The 13994-nt window shown below is 40.9% G+C and overlaps 1 protein-coding gene across 1 annotated transcript in view; it reads right to left on the bottom strand.

Moving 5' to 3' along the window:
* themis (thymocyte selection associated) overlaps nt 1-4287 on the bottom strand; it is a 47630-nt gene extending 43343 nt beyond the window's left edge. Inside the window, exon 1 of the mRNA XM_067984568.1 lies at nt 3888-4287. Within this exon, the coding sequence (XP_067840669.1) occupies nt 3888-3978 (91 nt within the window). The 5' untranslated portion in view covers nt 3979-4287. The remainder of the gene's footprint in view (nt 1-3887) is intronic.
* Between the last annotated feature and the right edge of the window lie 9707 nt (nt 4288-13994).

Here is a 13994-nt window from a genome sequence, read left to right as displayed (position 1 = left end):
CTGCTGAACAGCCCACCTGGGAATACAGGCTGGATCATGGCCTGAACCTCGGAAGATCTGAAGAATTTTTTTAATAATTTACTGATCCGTTCCCCCCCCACCTTATAAATGGGACCGACGGGCACATTTCCATGATCTTTTCCAAGGGGTAGAGGCCACCAGATTCCCTACGTCATTAGGAGCCAAAGATGTGCTTGTGCCCGGCACTTTACTTAGATTAAGTGACCACCAACTTTAGTGGGTTAGTGCTGGAGTCAACAGCGAGCACATCAGCGAGTATTTACAGTGGGATCGAAGATCCGTGGGTTTTCAGCCCCACTGTCTTTTAGGTTGTAATGCTTAACTGTCAAAATAAGTCAATAATTTATAAGGTAAATTCAGCGATCCCTTATGCTCAAAGGAAGCACGGATCAGAAAATCAGGGTTACAATGTAGTTGCCCTATCTATGACCTGTGCTCCCTTTGAGCAATGCTGCCCCACTAGGAGTGCGGAATTGCCCTGCACATTTTAACTGATATTATAGCACTCTACATAGAAAAATGAATACAGTTTATATGTTAATCTGACTGCCCAGGATTGATTTTTTTAAAAAAACAGCATTTCACTTTTAATTATGTTCATTAAATGAATTCCTGTTGTAAGTTAGCAGTAGGCAAAAGTAGTTTTGCATACCTTGTGCACGCATTAAGACCCAAAGGTTAATGAAAAGGCCATTTTTACCCAGTTTCACTTAAACATATTAAAACAATTAAATAAAATTACCATCCTACTCCTCTGGAGGTACTCAAAATTAGTAACTGCAGCTCGTCATTTAACAAGAAAAGGTGAAAATTACATTTAGTGTAACCATTCTAATTTTCTCCCTTCAACATAGAGTATGTTACACGTGCAAACTCTATGTCAATGTATATCAATGCAGTTGCTCAGAAATGAAAATTGAAAATAGCACTTTGAACCAAATCTGTGAAGTTAATTATATAAGTACTTTATACGGAACTGAAAACTGGATAAAATAAAATTTATTTCATGCCTGAAACAATGTCTGATATATTTGGATATTATTTTGTGAGAAATCTGTGGTTACTGGGCCTAGCGGCTGGCCATACTAAAAATGGCAGTAATTTACTTGCAGTTTTATGTTCAAGTGGTAAAAATGCTTGAAGTAAGATTCACATTTGATGTATTCAGTAGCTGCTTTTCAACCTATATAAAACTAGTTTCAAGTGTGTGACATCATACACAGGACAGTTAAATACTTCAATGTGGTCAGTATTGGGACCACTGCTCTTTTTGATATATGTTAATGACCTGGACTTGGGTATAGCGGGCATAATTCCAAAGTTTGCAGATGACACAAAATTCAGAAATGTAGTAAACAATTTGGAGGATAGTTATAGACTTCAGGAGGACATAGACAGAATGGTGAAATGGGCAGACACATGGCAGATGAAATTTAATGCAGAGAAGTGTGAAGTGATACATTTTGGTTGGAAGAATGAGGAGAGGTAATATAAACTAAATGGTACAATTTTAAAGGGATCGCAGGAACAGAGAGACCTGGGGGTTCACATACACAAACCTTTGAAGGTGGCAGGAAAAGTTGTTAAAAAAGCATATGGGATCCCATGGGCTTTATTAATAGAGGCATAGTGTACAAAAGCAAGGAAGTTATGCTAAACCTTTATAAAACACCGGTTAGGCCTCAGCTGGAGTATTGTGTTCAATTCTGGGCACCACACATTAAGAAAGATGTCAAGGCCTTATAGAGGGTGCAAAAGAGATTTACTAGAATGGTACCAGGGATGAGGGACTTCAGTTATGTGGAGAGATTGGAGAAGCTGGGGTTGTTCTCCTTAGAACAGAGAAGGTTCCAGGGAGATTTGATAGAGGTGTTCAAAATCAGGAACGGTTTTGACAGAGTAAATAAGGAGAAACTGTTTCCAGTGGCAGAAGGGTCGGTAACCAGAGGACACAGATTTAAGGTGAATGGCAAAAGAGGCAGAGGCAACACGAGGAAACATTTTTTTATGCAACGAGTTGTTATGATCTGGGATGCACTGTCTGAAAGGATGGTGGAAGCAGATTCAATAGTAACTTTCAAAAAGGAATTGGACAAATACTTGAAGGGAAAAAAATTACAGCACTATGGGGAAAGAGCAGGGGAGTGGGACTACTTGGATAGCTCTTTCAAAGAGCTGGCACAGGCACGATAGGCCGAATGGCCTCCCCCTCTGCTGTAACTACAGTTTTATCTCATGACTGTAAAAGAATGTAAAACTGAACGAAGTGTGAAGCATCATGCGGTAAATCACAGAATAGAACTTATTTGTTGAGTCAGATAAATAAACTAATGCGTTTAAAATTCAACGCAGAAGCAGAAAATATCTGTGTGTGTGGGTGGGAAGGGGCATTTTATTTTCTGATGATAACGTTATTTTCCAGTCAGGATGTTGGGGAAAGAGAAACTTGAAGATGAGGCCCACTGGAAAAGTAACATCTATATATGGAGGCAGTAATGATTCTTTAGCAATTTATTTTACTTTAATCTGAAACCTACCCCATCTCATTTATATATTGGCAAAACTTTTTCCAACCTACATTTATTGCATAACAATAAAAGATCACTGCTAATATTTATATTGCTAGGAAGAAGTTGACTTAATATTTTCAGCAGTAGAACACTGAGTTGGAGAACCCTATTTTCATTATTTGCCCATAATATTGCTTCTTAAAACTCTAGATGGTCTACTTTTATTGCCGTCTGTTCCACTAAATACCATATATAATACACACATTTGAAGGTATAAATACTGGGAAAAGATTTCCTGTGGGCGCTATGTATAACAAAATCCATTGATAAGGAATGGATTTAAATTTTGTTACACATAGTGTGCACTGAGTATGTAATGTTGTCTGTGCATAGCAGTACTCACATATACAAACATCTCTAAGGACAGAGATTAAGGTGTATTTTTAGGTTGACTGATTCCCTTAAATGAAATCTTGTGACATTATTGGAACCGCTTGGGCTTTTCGTTTTGATGATTTCTAGTGAGGATGATTTCCTCAACCGAGCTTCACTGGAACTATATGTGGAAAAATCGCACGTTGAGACCAGTCCTGATTGCATTACATCAGCTTCCAGTGAACTGAAGAGTAATGGTTTGTGCGTTCCAAAAATGTTACAATCACCCACTTGCAAACATTTCCTGAAATAAATGGATTTTATTTCTACATTTACAAATAGTAAAAGAAATGTAACAGTAAAAGTTAATGTCACCCTCAATTCCAATGTTTCACCAGATAACGTTTTAAATAAAATCTCAGTAGAATTTCCAGCAATTAGCAAACCCACGTCCACTTCAGATGAAGGCATTTTTGAGGTATAAAAAGATGGATTTAAGTTAAACACTCCATTTAAACCGTACAAGATGACAACCGGGTCTTAAAGAAAGTGCCAACTAGACAACGCGTATTTGAAATTGCAAAGTTAGCGTTGTTGTGAGTTTTATAAAATTTCACTCAAATCGAGTACACGTGTGTTTCATCGGTTTTTCAAGTAAATTGTATTTGATAGAGAAACTGCTATATAGAAAATATGAACATTAATAGAATTCAGACGAAGTTTGGCTTAGCTTAAAACTTTAAGGTCATTTAATTTTTAAGTCTGCAAAACTCCAATGTCACCAAATTCGCTGCACAGTACAGCAGACCGTGCACTGAAAAGTTTCATTTGCGCCATCGTGTCAAACACCCCAGAATTATAAATAAATTATAAATATATATATATATAATAAATAAGATGTAAATAAATTATAAATAAAGAAATGCATAAAACAGGTCTCAGCGAACCGGTAACTCGCACCATCTAAAATAAAACCTTTACCTTGGAAGTAAATTCCAGACTGGATCTGTATGATTCTCGGAAGGGTCGTGGGATCGAGGGAGTCGATGAAGTTCTCCAGTGTTAGCGCCATTCCCGTGCGATTTTCCTCACTAACTTGCAGAGAGTTGTCAGAAGAGGCTCAAGTCCATGTCGCGAGGCGAAAGGTGCCCCTCGCGCTGCCGCTGTCACTCACACTGCGGCGTCAAAGGAGCAGAGCCGACTGCACAGTCTGTCTCACCACAGCAGCAAAGTGCGGGGCTCCACTCTGCTCCCACAAAAAGGCTTGCTGAAAGTATGAGACATTTTCCGGTCAGTGCTCCAGATAGAGAGATTGTTTGCCGGTTTGAGTGGATGAGTGTTCTTCACCACAAACACCGAGTGTGCAGAATAATGGTGGGCGACAACCCCGGAAACACAAGCGTCAAACTCACACAACACAACTTTGCAGCGCTCCTCACAGGGTTGTTTTTTTTATTCTTAAAAGCGGTAGATTGTCAGATGAGACGGTAACGATTACATTAATAATCAAACTGATGCTGAGAGGGCCGCTGATATTGGGGTTCATGAAAAGTACTTGAATATGTATACCTTTTACTGTATTGGTTTTTCATATGGACCAGTGGGTGAGGTACATCGAGATGCTTGTGTGCAAAGACCGATTTGTTTTTTTTTTGTCAGATTGGCACGAGGCCTGGCTTTCGTTCAAAATGCCGTCAGGAAACTTGCAAATATTCATCAACAGCTGCCTTTGTGTCAAAACACTCTTGTGGCCAAGATGGTAGGTCCTCAGGTTTCCATGTGATAACTGACTAAAAACGCTACTGGCATCTAACCAGGAGTTTTCTTTCACACCATTTGAATTGCCCGTGAAGTGAAGGAGAGTTGCCCCTTTTCTGCCGACACAAATTCCACAGGCTGCGATCCCAATGGTCATATCCGTCAATGCCCTCCAACACTGATGCTTGCCAGAGTTTGAAGGTCAGGTAGAGCACCTCATTTGCATGGGGCAGGTGAGTGCAAGTGCCACTTGGTGTCTGCCTGCCTCCGCCACGGCTCTTATTAGCCTCCGAACAAGATAGACAATCCAAGAAATCATCTTTTTAAAAAAAATTGGTCCAATTCAAGGGTTCAGGCTGCTTACTAGGTGATGCCCACATGTGCCCTTGTGGTGGCTGGTACACCTCATCTTTCTCAGTGTACCAGCACCACTGATGTATCAGGTCCCCATTCACGACCAGGAGCAGGGACTCCCGGCTTAGAGAATCCCAGCGCCGTCTTGTCATTTGCCTTGTAAGGGATGGATGGAAGTTCATCCCCTTACAAGTCAAATTGAAACTGTCAAATAGTGGAGCGTTAACATAACCAGGAACCCCCCCCCATTCATTGGGGGTTCCAGCTGCACCTCAAAATTCTCAATCAAAAAACTTTATACAGTTAATAGCAACAAAGCTTATCACACTATTTTCCTTGCCCGTAGCATTATCTATAACAGTATAATTATATTGACCTCGCATATGCAGAAATCCAAATGCAGTGTCAAGGCTAGCGTGCTGAACTAGCATTCCTGAAACATCAATTCAGATGTGGGAAATCTCTGACTTGGCTGCTGGTACCTTAGTGTAATTTCTTCAAGTCGTCCTGTGCTTCCAACAACTAGGGTAAAGAATAGTTCAGAAATAGGTGGGATTAGACAGGGGGCAAATGCAAGGCTTTCTAAGATGAGTTTGGAGTGTATGTGTATAAATGCACGTAGTGTGGTAAATAAGGTTGCTGCAGGCACAAGTCGCCACATGGGACTATGATACTGTGGCAATAAATGAGACCTGGCTGAAAGATGGGAAGGATTAGGTACTTAATATTCCTGGCTACAAGGTATTCAGGAAAGGTAGGGAAACAAAAAAAAGAAAGGGCAAAGGGTAGCAGTATTGATCAAAGAAACTATTATAGCACTGGATACGGATGATGTAGTTGAGGGGTGAAAGACAAAATCTATTTGGTTAGAATTAAGGAACAATAGAGGATCTTTTACATTACTGGGTGTATACTACAGGCCAATAAATAGTGGGAAGGAGATAGAGGAGCAAATTTGCAGGCAAATTATAGAAAGATGCAAGAACTATGGAGTAGTGATAACGGGGGACTTCAATTATCCCAATATAGACTGGGATAGTAACAGTGTAAAGGGCAAAGAGGGGGAAGAATTCCTGAGATTTGTACCAGAGAACTTTCTTGATCAGAGTGTTTCCAGCCCAACGAGAAAGGAAATAGAAAATGCTAGAGAAGCTCAGCAAATGAGATAGCATCTGTGGAGAAAGAAACAGAGTTAACGTTTCAGGTCGAAGACCTTTCGTCAGAAAATGCTGAGCTTCTCCAGCATTTTCTGTTTTTATTTCAGATTTCCAGTATCCTCAGTATTTTGCTTTTGAGGGAGGAAATAGTGCTGGATCTAGTTCTGGAGAATGAAATAAACAAGTGGAGCATGTTTTAGTGGGGGAGCATTTGGGGAACAGTGATCATAATATCATTAAGTTTAGAATAGTTATGGAAAAGGACAAGGAAAAATCAAGCGTAAAAATACTTAACTGCAGGAGGGCTAACTTCAGTGAGTTAAAAAGGGATCTTGCCCAGGTGGATTGGAATCAAAACCTTGGTGGGCAAAATAGTAATTGAACAATGGGAGACCTTCAAGGAAGAGATGGTTCAGGTATAGAGGAGACACATTCCCATGAGGGGGAAAGGAAGGGCATCCAAAGCTAGAGCTCCCTGGATGACTAAAGATATAGGGAGTAAAATGAAACAGAAAAAGGAGGCTTATGACAAATGTAAGGTTCATAATACAGTAGAGAACCAAGTTGAATACAGAAAGTACAGAGGAGATCTAAAAAATGGAATAAGAGGGGCAAAGAGAGAGTATAAGAATAGATTAGCGGCATACATAAAAGAGAATCCAAAAGTCTTTTATAAACATATAAATAGTAAAAGGGTAGCCAATGGAAGGGTGGGGCCGATTAGGGACAAAAAGGAGATCTTCTTGTGGAGGTAAAGAGCATGGCTAAGGTACTAAATGAATACTTTGCATCGGTCTTCACTAAAGAAGATGCTGCTAATATAGCAGTAAAGGAGGAGGTAGTAGTAATATTGGCTAGGATAAAAATAGATAGAGAGATTAAAAGGTTGGCAGTACTCAAAGTAGAAAATCACCCTGGTCCAGATGGGATGCATCCTAGGTTACTGAGGGAAGTAAGGATGGAAATTGCAGAGGCTCTGGCCATAATCTTCCAATCCTCCTTGGATATGGGGTCGGTGTCACTGGACTGGAGGATTGCAAATGTGCAAAAAAAGGGGAAGAGGGATAAACCCGACAATTACAGGCCAGTCAGCCTAATGTCAGTGATGGGGAAACTAGGCAATAATCCAGGACAAAATTAATTGGCACTTGGAAAAGTGTGTGCTAATAAATGAAAGTCAGCATGGATTTGTTAAAGAAAATTATGTTTGACTAACTTAATTGAGTTCTTTAATGAAGTAATGGAGAGGGTTGATGAGGGTAGTGCGGTTGATGTGTGTGTGGACTTTCAAAAGGCATTTGATAAAGTACCACATAATAGACTTGTTAGCAAAATTAAAGTCCATGGGATTAAAGGGACAGTGGCAGCGTGGGTACAAAATTGGCTATGGGCAGAAAGCAGAGAGTAATGGTGAACGGTTGTTTTTCAGACTGGAGGGAAGTATACAGTGGTGTTCCCCAAGGGTTGGTATTACGACCACTGCTATTTTTGATATATATTAATGGCCTGGACTTGGATATACAGGGTATAATTTCAAAGTTTACAGATGACACGAAGCTCGGAAATGTAGTAAACGATGTGGAGGATACCAACAGACTTCAGGGGTAATGGGGCCCCTGAGAGAAGCAAAGGGTAACGGTTGATGGGTATTTTTGTGACTGGAAGGCTGTTTCCAGTGGGATTCTGCAAGGCTCAGTACTAGGTCCCTTACTTTTTGTGATATATATTAATGATTTGGACTTAAATGTAGGAGGCATGATTAAGAAGTTTGCAGATGATACAAAAATTGGCCATGTGGTTGATAGTGAGGAGGAAAGCTGTAGACTGCAGGAAGATATCAACAGTCTGGTCAGGTGGGCAGAAAAGTCGCAAATGGAATTCAATCCGGAGAAGTGTGAGGTAATGCATTTGGGGAGGGCAAACAAGGTAAGGGAGTACACAATAAATGGGAGGATACTGAGAGGTGTAGAGGAACAGAGGGACCTTGGAGTGCCTGTCCACAGATCCCTGAAGGTAGCAGGACAGGTAGATAAGGTGGTTAAGGCGGCATACGGGATACTTTCCTTTATTAGCCGAGGCATAGAATATAAGAGCAGGGAGGTTATGCTGGAACTGTATAAAACATTGGTTAGGCCACAGCTTGAGTACTGTGTACAGTTCTGATCACATTACAGGAAGGATGTAATTGCACTAGAGAGGGTATAGAGGAGATTTACGAGGACGTTGCCAGGACTGGAGAATTTTAGCTATAAGGAAAGATTGGACAGGCTGGGGTTATTTTCTTTAGAACAGAGGAGGCTGAGGGGTGATTTAATTGAAGTGTACAAAATTATGAGGGGCCTAGATAGAGTGGATAGGAAGGACCTATTTCCCTTAGCAGGGAGGTCAATAACCAGGGAGCATAGATTTAAAGTGATTGGTAGAAGGATTAGAGGGGAGCTAAGGAAAAACGTTTTCACCCAAAGGGTGGTGGGGGCCTGGAACTCACTGCCTGAAATGGTGGTAGAGGCAAAAACCCTCAACTCATTTAAAAAGTATCTGGACGTGCACCTGAAGTGCCGTGACCTACAAGGCTACGGACCAAGTGCTGGAAAGTGGGATTAGGCTGGGTTGCTCCTTTTCGGCTGGCGTGGACACGATGGGCCGAATGGCCTCCTTCTGTGCCATAAATTTTCTATGATTCTATGATGGGGAACATAGACAGATAGGTGAAATGGGCAGACATATGGCAAATGAAATTTGATGCAGAGAGGTGTGAAGTAATGTATTTTGATAGGAAGAATGAGGAGAGGCAATATAAACTAAATGGTACAATTTTAAAGGGAGTGCTGTAACAGACAGACCTGAGGGGTGTTCACAAATCTTTGAAGATGGCAGGACAAGTTGCAAAGACTGTTAAAAAAGCATACGGCATCCTTGGCTTTATTAATAGAGGCACAGAATACAAAAGCAAGGAAGTTATGCTGAACCTTCGTAAAACACTGGTTAGGCCTCAGCTGAAGTATTGTGTTCAATTCTGGGCACCACACTTTAGGAAAGATGTCAAGGCCTTAGAGATGGTGCAGAAGGGATTTACTAGAATGGAACCAGGGATGAGGGGCTTGAGTTATGTGGAGAGACTGGAGAAGCTGAGGTTGTTCTTAGAGCAGAGAAGGTTAAGAGGAGATTTGATAGAGGTGTTCAAAATCATGAACGGTTTTGATAGAGTAAATTAGGAGAAACTGTTTCCAGTGGCAGAATGGTCAGTAACCAGAGGACACAGATTTAAGGTGATCAGCAAAAGAACCAGAGGCGACATAAAAAAACATTTTTTTACACAGCGACTTATTATGATCTGGGATGCACTGTCTGAAAGGGTGGTGGAAGCAGATTCAATAGTAACTTTCAAAAGGGAATTGGATAAATACTTGAAGGGAAAACATTTACAGGGCTGTGGGGAAAGAGCAGGGGGATGGGACTAACTGGATAGCTCTTTCAAAGAGCCGGCACAGGCACAGTGGGCGGACTGGCCTCTTTCTGTGCTGTTCCATACTGCGATACAAGTGTTAAATTCATGAGACATCTGTCCTTATTTCAGTTGCCTCATTGTTGTTTTGCCACACAATATTTTCATTAGTCATTCCCATTGGAGTCATTGCCAATCTATGCATGCTCAAGGGCATTAACTATATTCACACCACCATCTGTGGTCCTTCTGTCAATGGTACTGTATATTTCAATTAAGTAGCACTGCTCTATAAACAGTCAATTGACTTAAAGGAGAACTGAATTCATCTGATTGAATATAAAAAGATAGCATCCAGTGAGACATTAATTCATACTCAGTGGGACCTTAACATGGTTCTATGGTTCAATCCCAACCTACTTTTCCCAAAGTTATTAATCCCTAAGATCGTTTCCTGCCAGTTGGCAAACTACTAGTATAAATTGCTTTAGGTCCAGGAACTGATAATACCCCTTCAAGTCTTTCAGGAACATTAATGGCATGTGGATTTGCTTTAGAAAGGATAAGGATCTTGCCCATTGGCACACTATGTTGAATAAGTAGTGCAATGTTGAAAAGAGTAAGAGTTGGTTTACACCCCTGAATCCCTTACATCGAGTTCTAATCTCTGTCGGGATATTAGGGTAGGAGCAGAGATGAGATTTCCCCACTAGTTGGAAGAAATTAGAGTTCAAATTAATCTGGATTAGAGCAGCCGAGAGGCCTGGAAGAAGGTTGTCTGGCATAAAGGGAAACAATTTAGAAATGGAGGAAGGGGAGAGTTAAAAATGGGTAATCAGAGTGAAATGGGTTTGATTTATTTATAAATGAATGGGAGAATGTATCAAGTTGATTGGAACAGTAGACAGATACCACCAGAACTAAATAGATCCAGAATTTAGTTGCTTAGCCAATAAGTCAATTGGTCATCATTGAAGTGTTAAACATCTTTGTCAATCATTATAAACTGAATCTAGAGTCTTGATTTTGCAAAGCTTTGCCAGCAGCACAGGGTTTTGCTGGCAGTAGCTGCAGATCAGGCATTCAACTTCGTGCAACCGATCGGCAGGGTGCCCAATTTTCTAATGGGCAAAAACTATCATCTATTGATATGTATGACCACATTGCAATATTTTAATAATCTGTTAAAAGATCCTATGCTGAATCTCACATCTTTTGATTCTTAACTTGTTCCATTATCACCCTCCTAGCCTTGCACCATCATCCCTTTTGTCATTTAATCACTTCTGCCCACACCCTATCAGAGACCTTCCCTTTTGTTCTCCCCCACCCCACCCCCCTTTCCCTGGCTCTGTACTTGCTTAAAAACTGTTAACTCTTTAACATCTTCCAATTCTGACGAAAGGTCTTCGACCTGAAATGTTAACTCTGTTTCTTTCTCCACAGATGCTGCCTCACTTGCTGAGCTTTTCCAGCATTTTCTGTTTTTATCTCTCATCGTCAGGCATGAGTTTCATGAATGAATTTCACCCATATAACAGGTGTATGATGAGTCCCATGACCTGGTCTGTTTAAGTAGGCTTCATAAAGACAGATGGTGGCTGAGTTTTAAAAAAATTATGCATTTCCAAATACATATTGCTCTGTGCATTTGTCGGTTTTGCTGGGTAATCTTCCATTTTTTCCCCTTTAGTGCTTTACATCATGATTCTTGGTTGCTGCTAGCATTTAAATTGCACCAAAGAGGTGAGGATGAGTATTGGGATTCTGAACGTGCTGCATTAGTGCGGTAAGGATGAGGAGTTAGTGAGGGGCCAATAAATGCAGGTGCAGTGACATCTCAACCATTTTAGCACAGCTGTCACCACCCTGGTGCCTGTGTTAATAGACCCCACCACGTAGAATCATACAGCACAGGAGGCCATTCAGCCCATCATGTCTGTGCCGGCTCTTTGAAAGAGCTATCCAATTAGTCCCACTGCCCTGCTCTTTCCTCATATCCCTACAAATTTCTCCTTTTCAAGTATATATCCAATTCCCTTTTGAAAGTTACCACTGAATCTGCTTCCAGACCCTTTCAGGTAGTGCGTTCCAGATCATAACAACTTGCTGCGTAAAAAAAATTCTCATCTCCCCTCTGGTTCTTTTGCCAATAATTTACAATCTGTATCCTCTGATTACCAACCCTCTTGCTAGTGGAAACAGTTTCTCCCTATCTACTCTATCAAAATCCCTCATAATTTTAACCCCTCATAAACCTATCAGAGGAGCCCTGTCTTCACCGCCTCCACTTCACAAGACAGGCTGCCACAGAGTTGCACCATCTGGTGCACAATAACCTGCAGACAACATCTGGATCAGGGATGACACTTTCTTTAGAAGTGAGGGCTACTACAGCGTGAAGGCTACGGTTTTGATATGAAGAAGCCTTGTTGCTCACCTGGGTATCATGTGATTTTTTGTACTTAAAGAAACCCTGCCAGAAACTTAAAGAAAACATTCCAAACCACCTGAGACACATCTATCACATCAGGCACTCTGCAATAAACACAGGTATCAATCGACAATTGTATGTTTGCAAGGGGTGATACCTTCATCACCTTTCCTGTGGAGTGGAGACATCAGCTGGACAGAATGCACAACTTTCACTGGCCTGCTTAAACAGAAAGGCTTTGCAGTCATTTACTGTTTAGATGGTATCTGACCACAAAAACAACACTGTATGTCAGTGGCAATTGTCCAGGAAATAGCTATAATGTCTATTATGCAGTAACTCGCAGTCGATGTATTTGAAGAACACTGGATGGTTCAGGAGAGGAGGGTTTTCCTTTGTATCCACAGCTGTTGACCCCACCGAGAAACCCCCTGACAGCAGACTGGACTCCTCAATACCCAGTTGCTATTCCTCACCTTCATCATCAAAAAAACAAAGTGCTCCTTGTGGCTTTGGTACAATGAAAGAGTCGTGCAAGGAAACAGCTGCTCAGGAGTCCAGATCAAAATGCTCCTCTGCTATTAGGAGTTTCTCAGTTGATTCAGCAGTCATGGATACAGACAATAGCCCTGCTCTCCCAACAGCCATCCAGTGTTTCTTCTCCTTCAATTAGTGTGGGCATGGGATAGTGGCTGCAGACATGATTTTTCTGTGGTCACATACCATCTGAACAATAAATCATTATAAAGCCTGTTTATGAAAGGACAATGGCTGTATATAATGCTTGAAATGGTACTGTCACAGACGGTGCGGCAGTTTATAGCTTAGGTTTGTGCCATGGTTGATGGGTCCCCCAAGAACTGTATACAATTGGGCAAGTTTATAATGTGCCAGTAGCCCGCTCAAATTAGAGGATGGATTCCTAATGCAAAATCTGCCATGGGCTTGCTTCTGAGCTATAGGAGAAAGCCCATTTTTACCATCCTCATAAAATCAAGGCTATAATATAATGTGAGCAAATAAAAACTTTGGTGGGAACGTCCTTCAGATAAGTGCACTTGGTTAAGAAGGATAACTGTTCTCTACCTTTGAGATAATTAGATGATGAATTGAATGCTCCAGCATATCCATCTAAATTTAATTAATTCAATAAACATTAGCATATATTAAAAGGGAGGAAGCAATTTTTCATATCTGATAGTGAAGTTTTTTCTTATGAATCCCCCTCACTAATCCTAGACACCTTCTGTTCATTCGCCCTCAGTTCTCAGGGCTGCTGGCTCAATACTAAGGATACATTTGTTGCTTCTACAGTGCTTAAAATGATGTATGAGAAGAAACAGGAAACTTTGGGAGAAGAATATGGGATTAGAATAGACAGGGCTGATGGCCGGCGCGGACACGATGGGCCGAAGGGCCTCTATCCGTGCTGTATAACTCTATGACTCTATGACTCTAAGAGGTCCATTGGTATTAATCAACATGAATATTAATGTATTGTTTTCTCTTAGTTATGGGGTTTCTTAGTTTGTAAAGATAATCAATTATATGAGGATTAGTGAAGAAAATATCTTTACCAGATATGCAAAGGACCCTTGCTGCCTGTCTAATTACCCATGGCTTCAGCATTAATGAAGTTTCGGAAGATGATTAGTTTTTCAGGAAAGATTACCAACTGTCAGGGCCTTTCCTGGAGGACAGTCTGTCTTGTCCTGTGGGGAAAAGGAGAGCAGTGACCCTAGAAGCCTGAATTATAGCCGCTGTTAGTTTTCTAACCTCGGGTCTTTTCAGAGATAGTTGACATTGCATTCTTAATCTAGAGGTTGGGGAGTCACAGGGTTTTTGCAGTCTCATGCACTGGCCAGTCTAGTTTAATAAATCTCCTCCTCACAAGGATATTCAATGTAAGATAGACAAACTGTTACATGGAGATATTGGAA

Source organism: Heptranchias perlo, chromosome 5, assembly GCF_035084215.1.
Source record: "Heptranchias perlo isolate sHepPer1 chromosome 5, sHepPer1.hap1, whole genome shotgun sequence".
NCBI classification, from domain to species: Eukaryota; Metazoa; Chordata; class Chondrichthyes; order Hexanchiformes; family Hexanchidae; genus Heptranchias; species Heptranchias perlo.
Note: the sequence above shows the minus strand (reverse complement) of the source record. Positions and strands in the feature narration are given on the sequence as shown.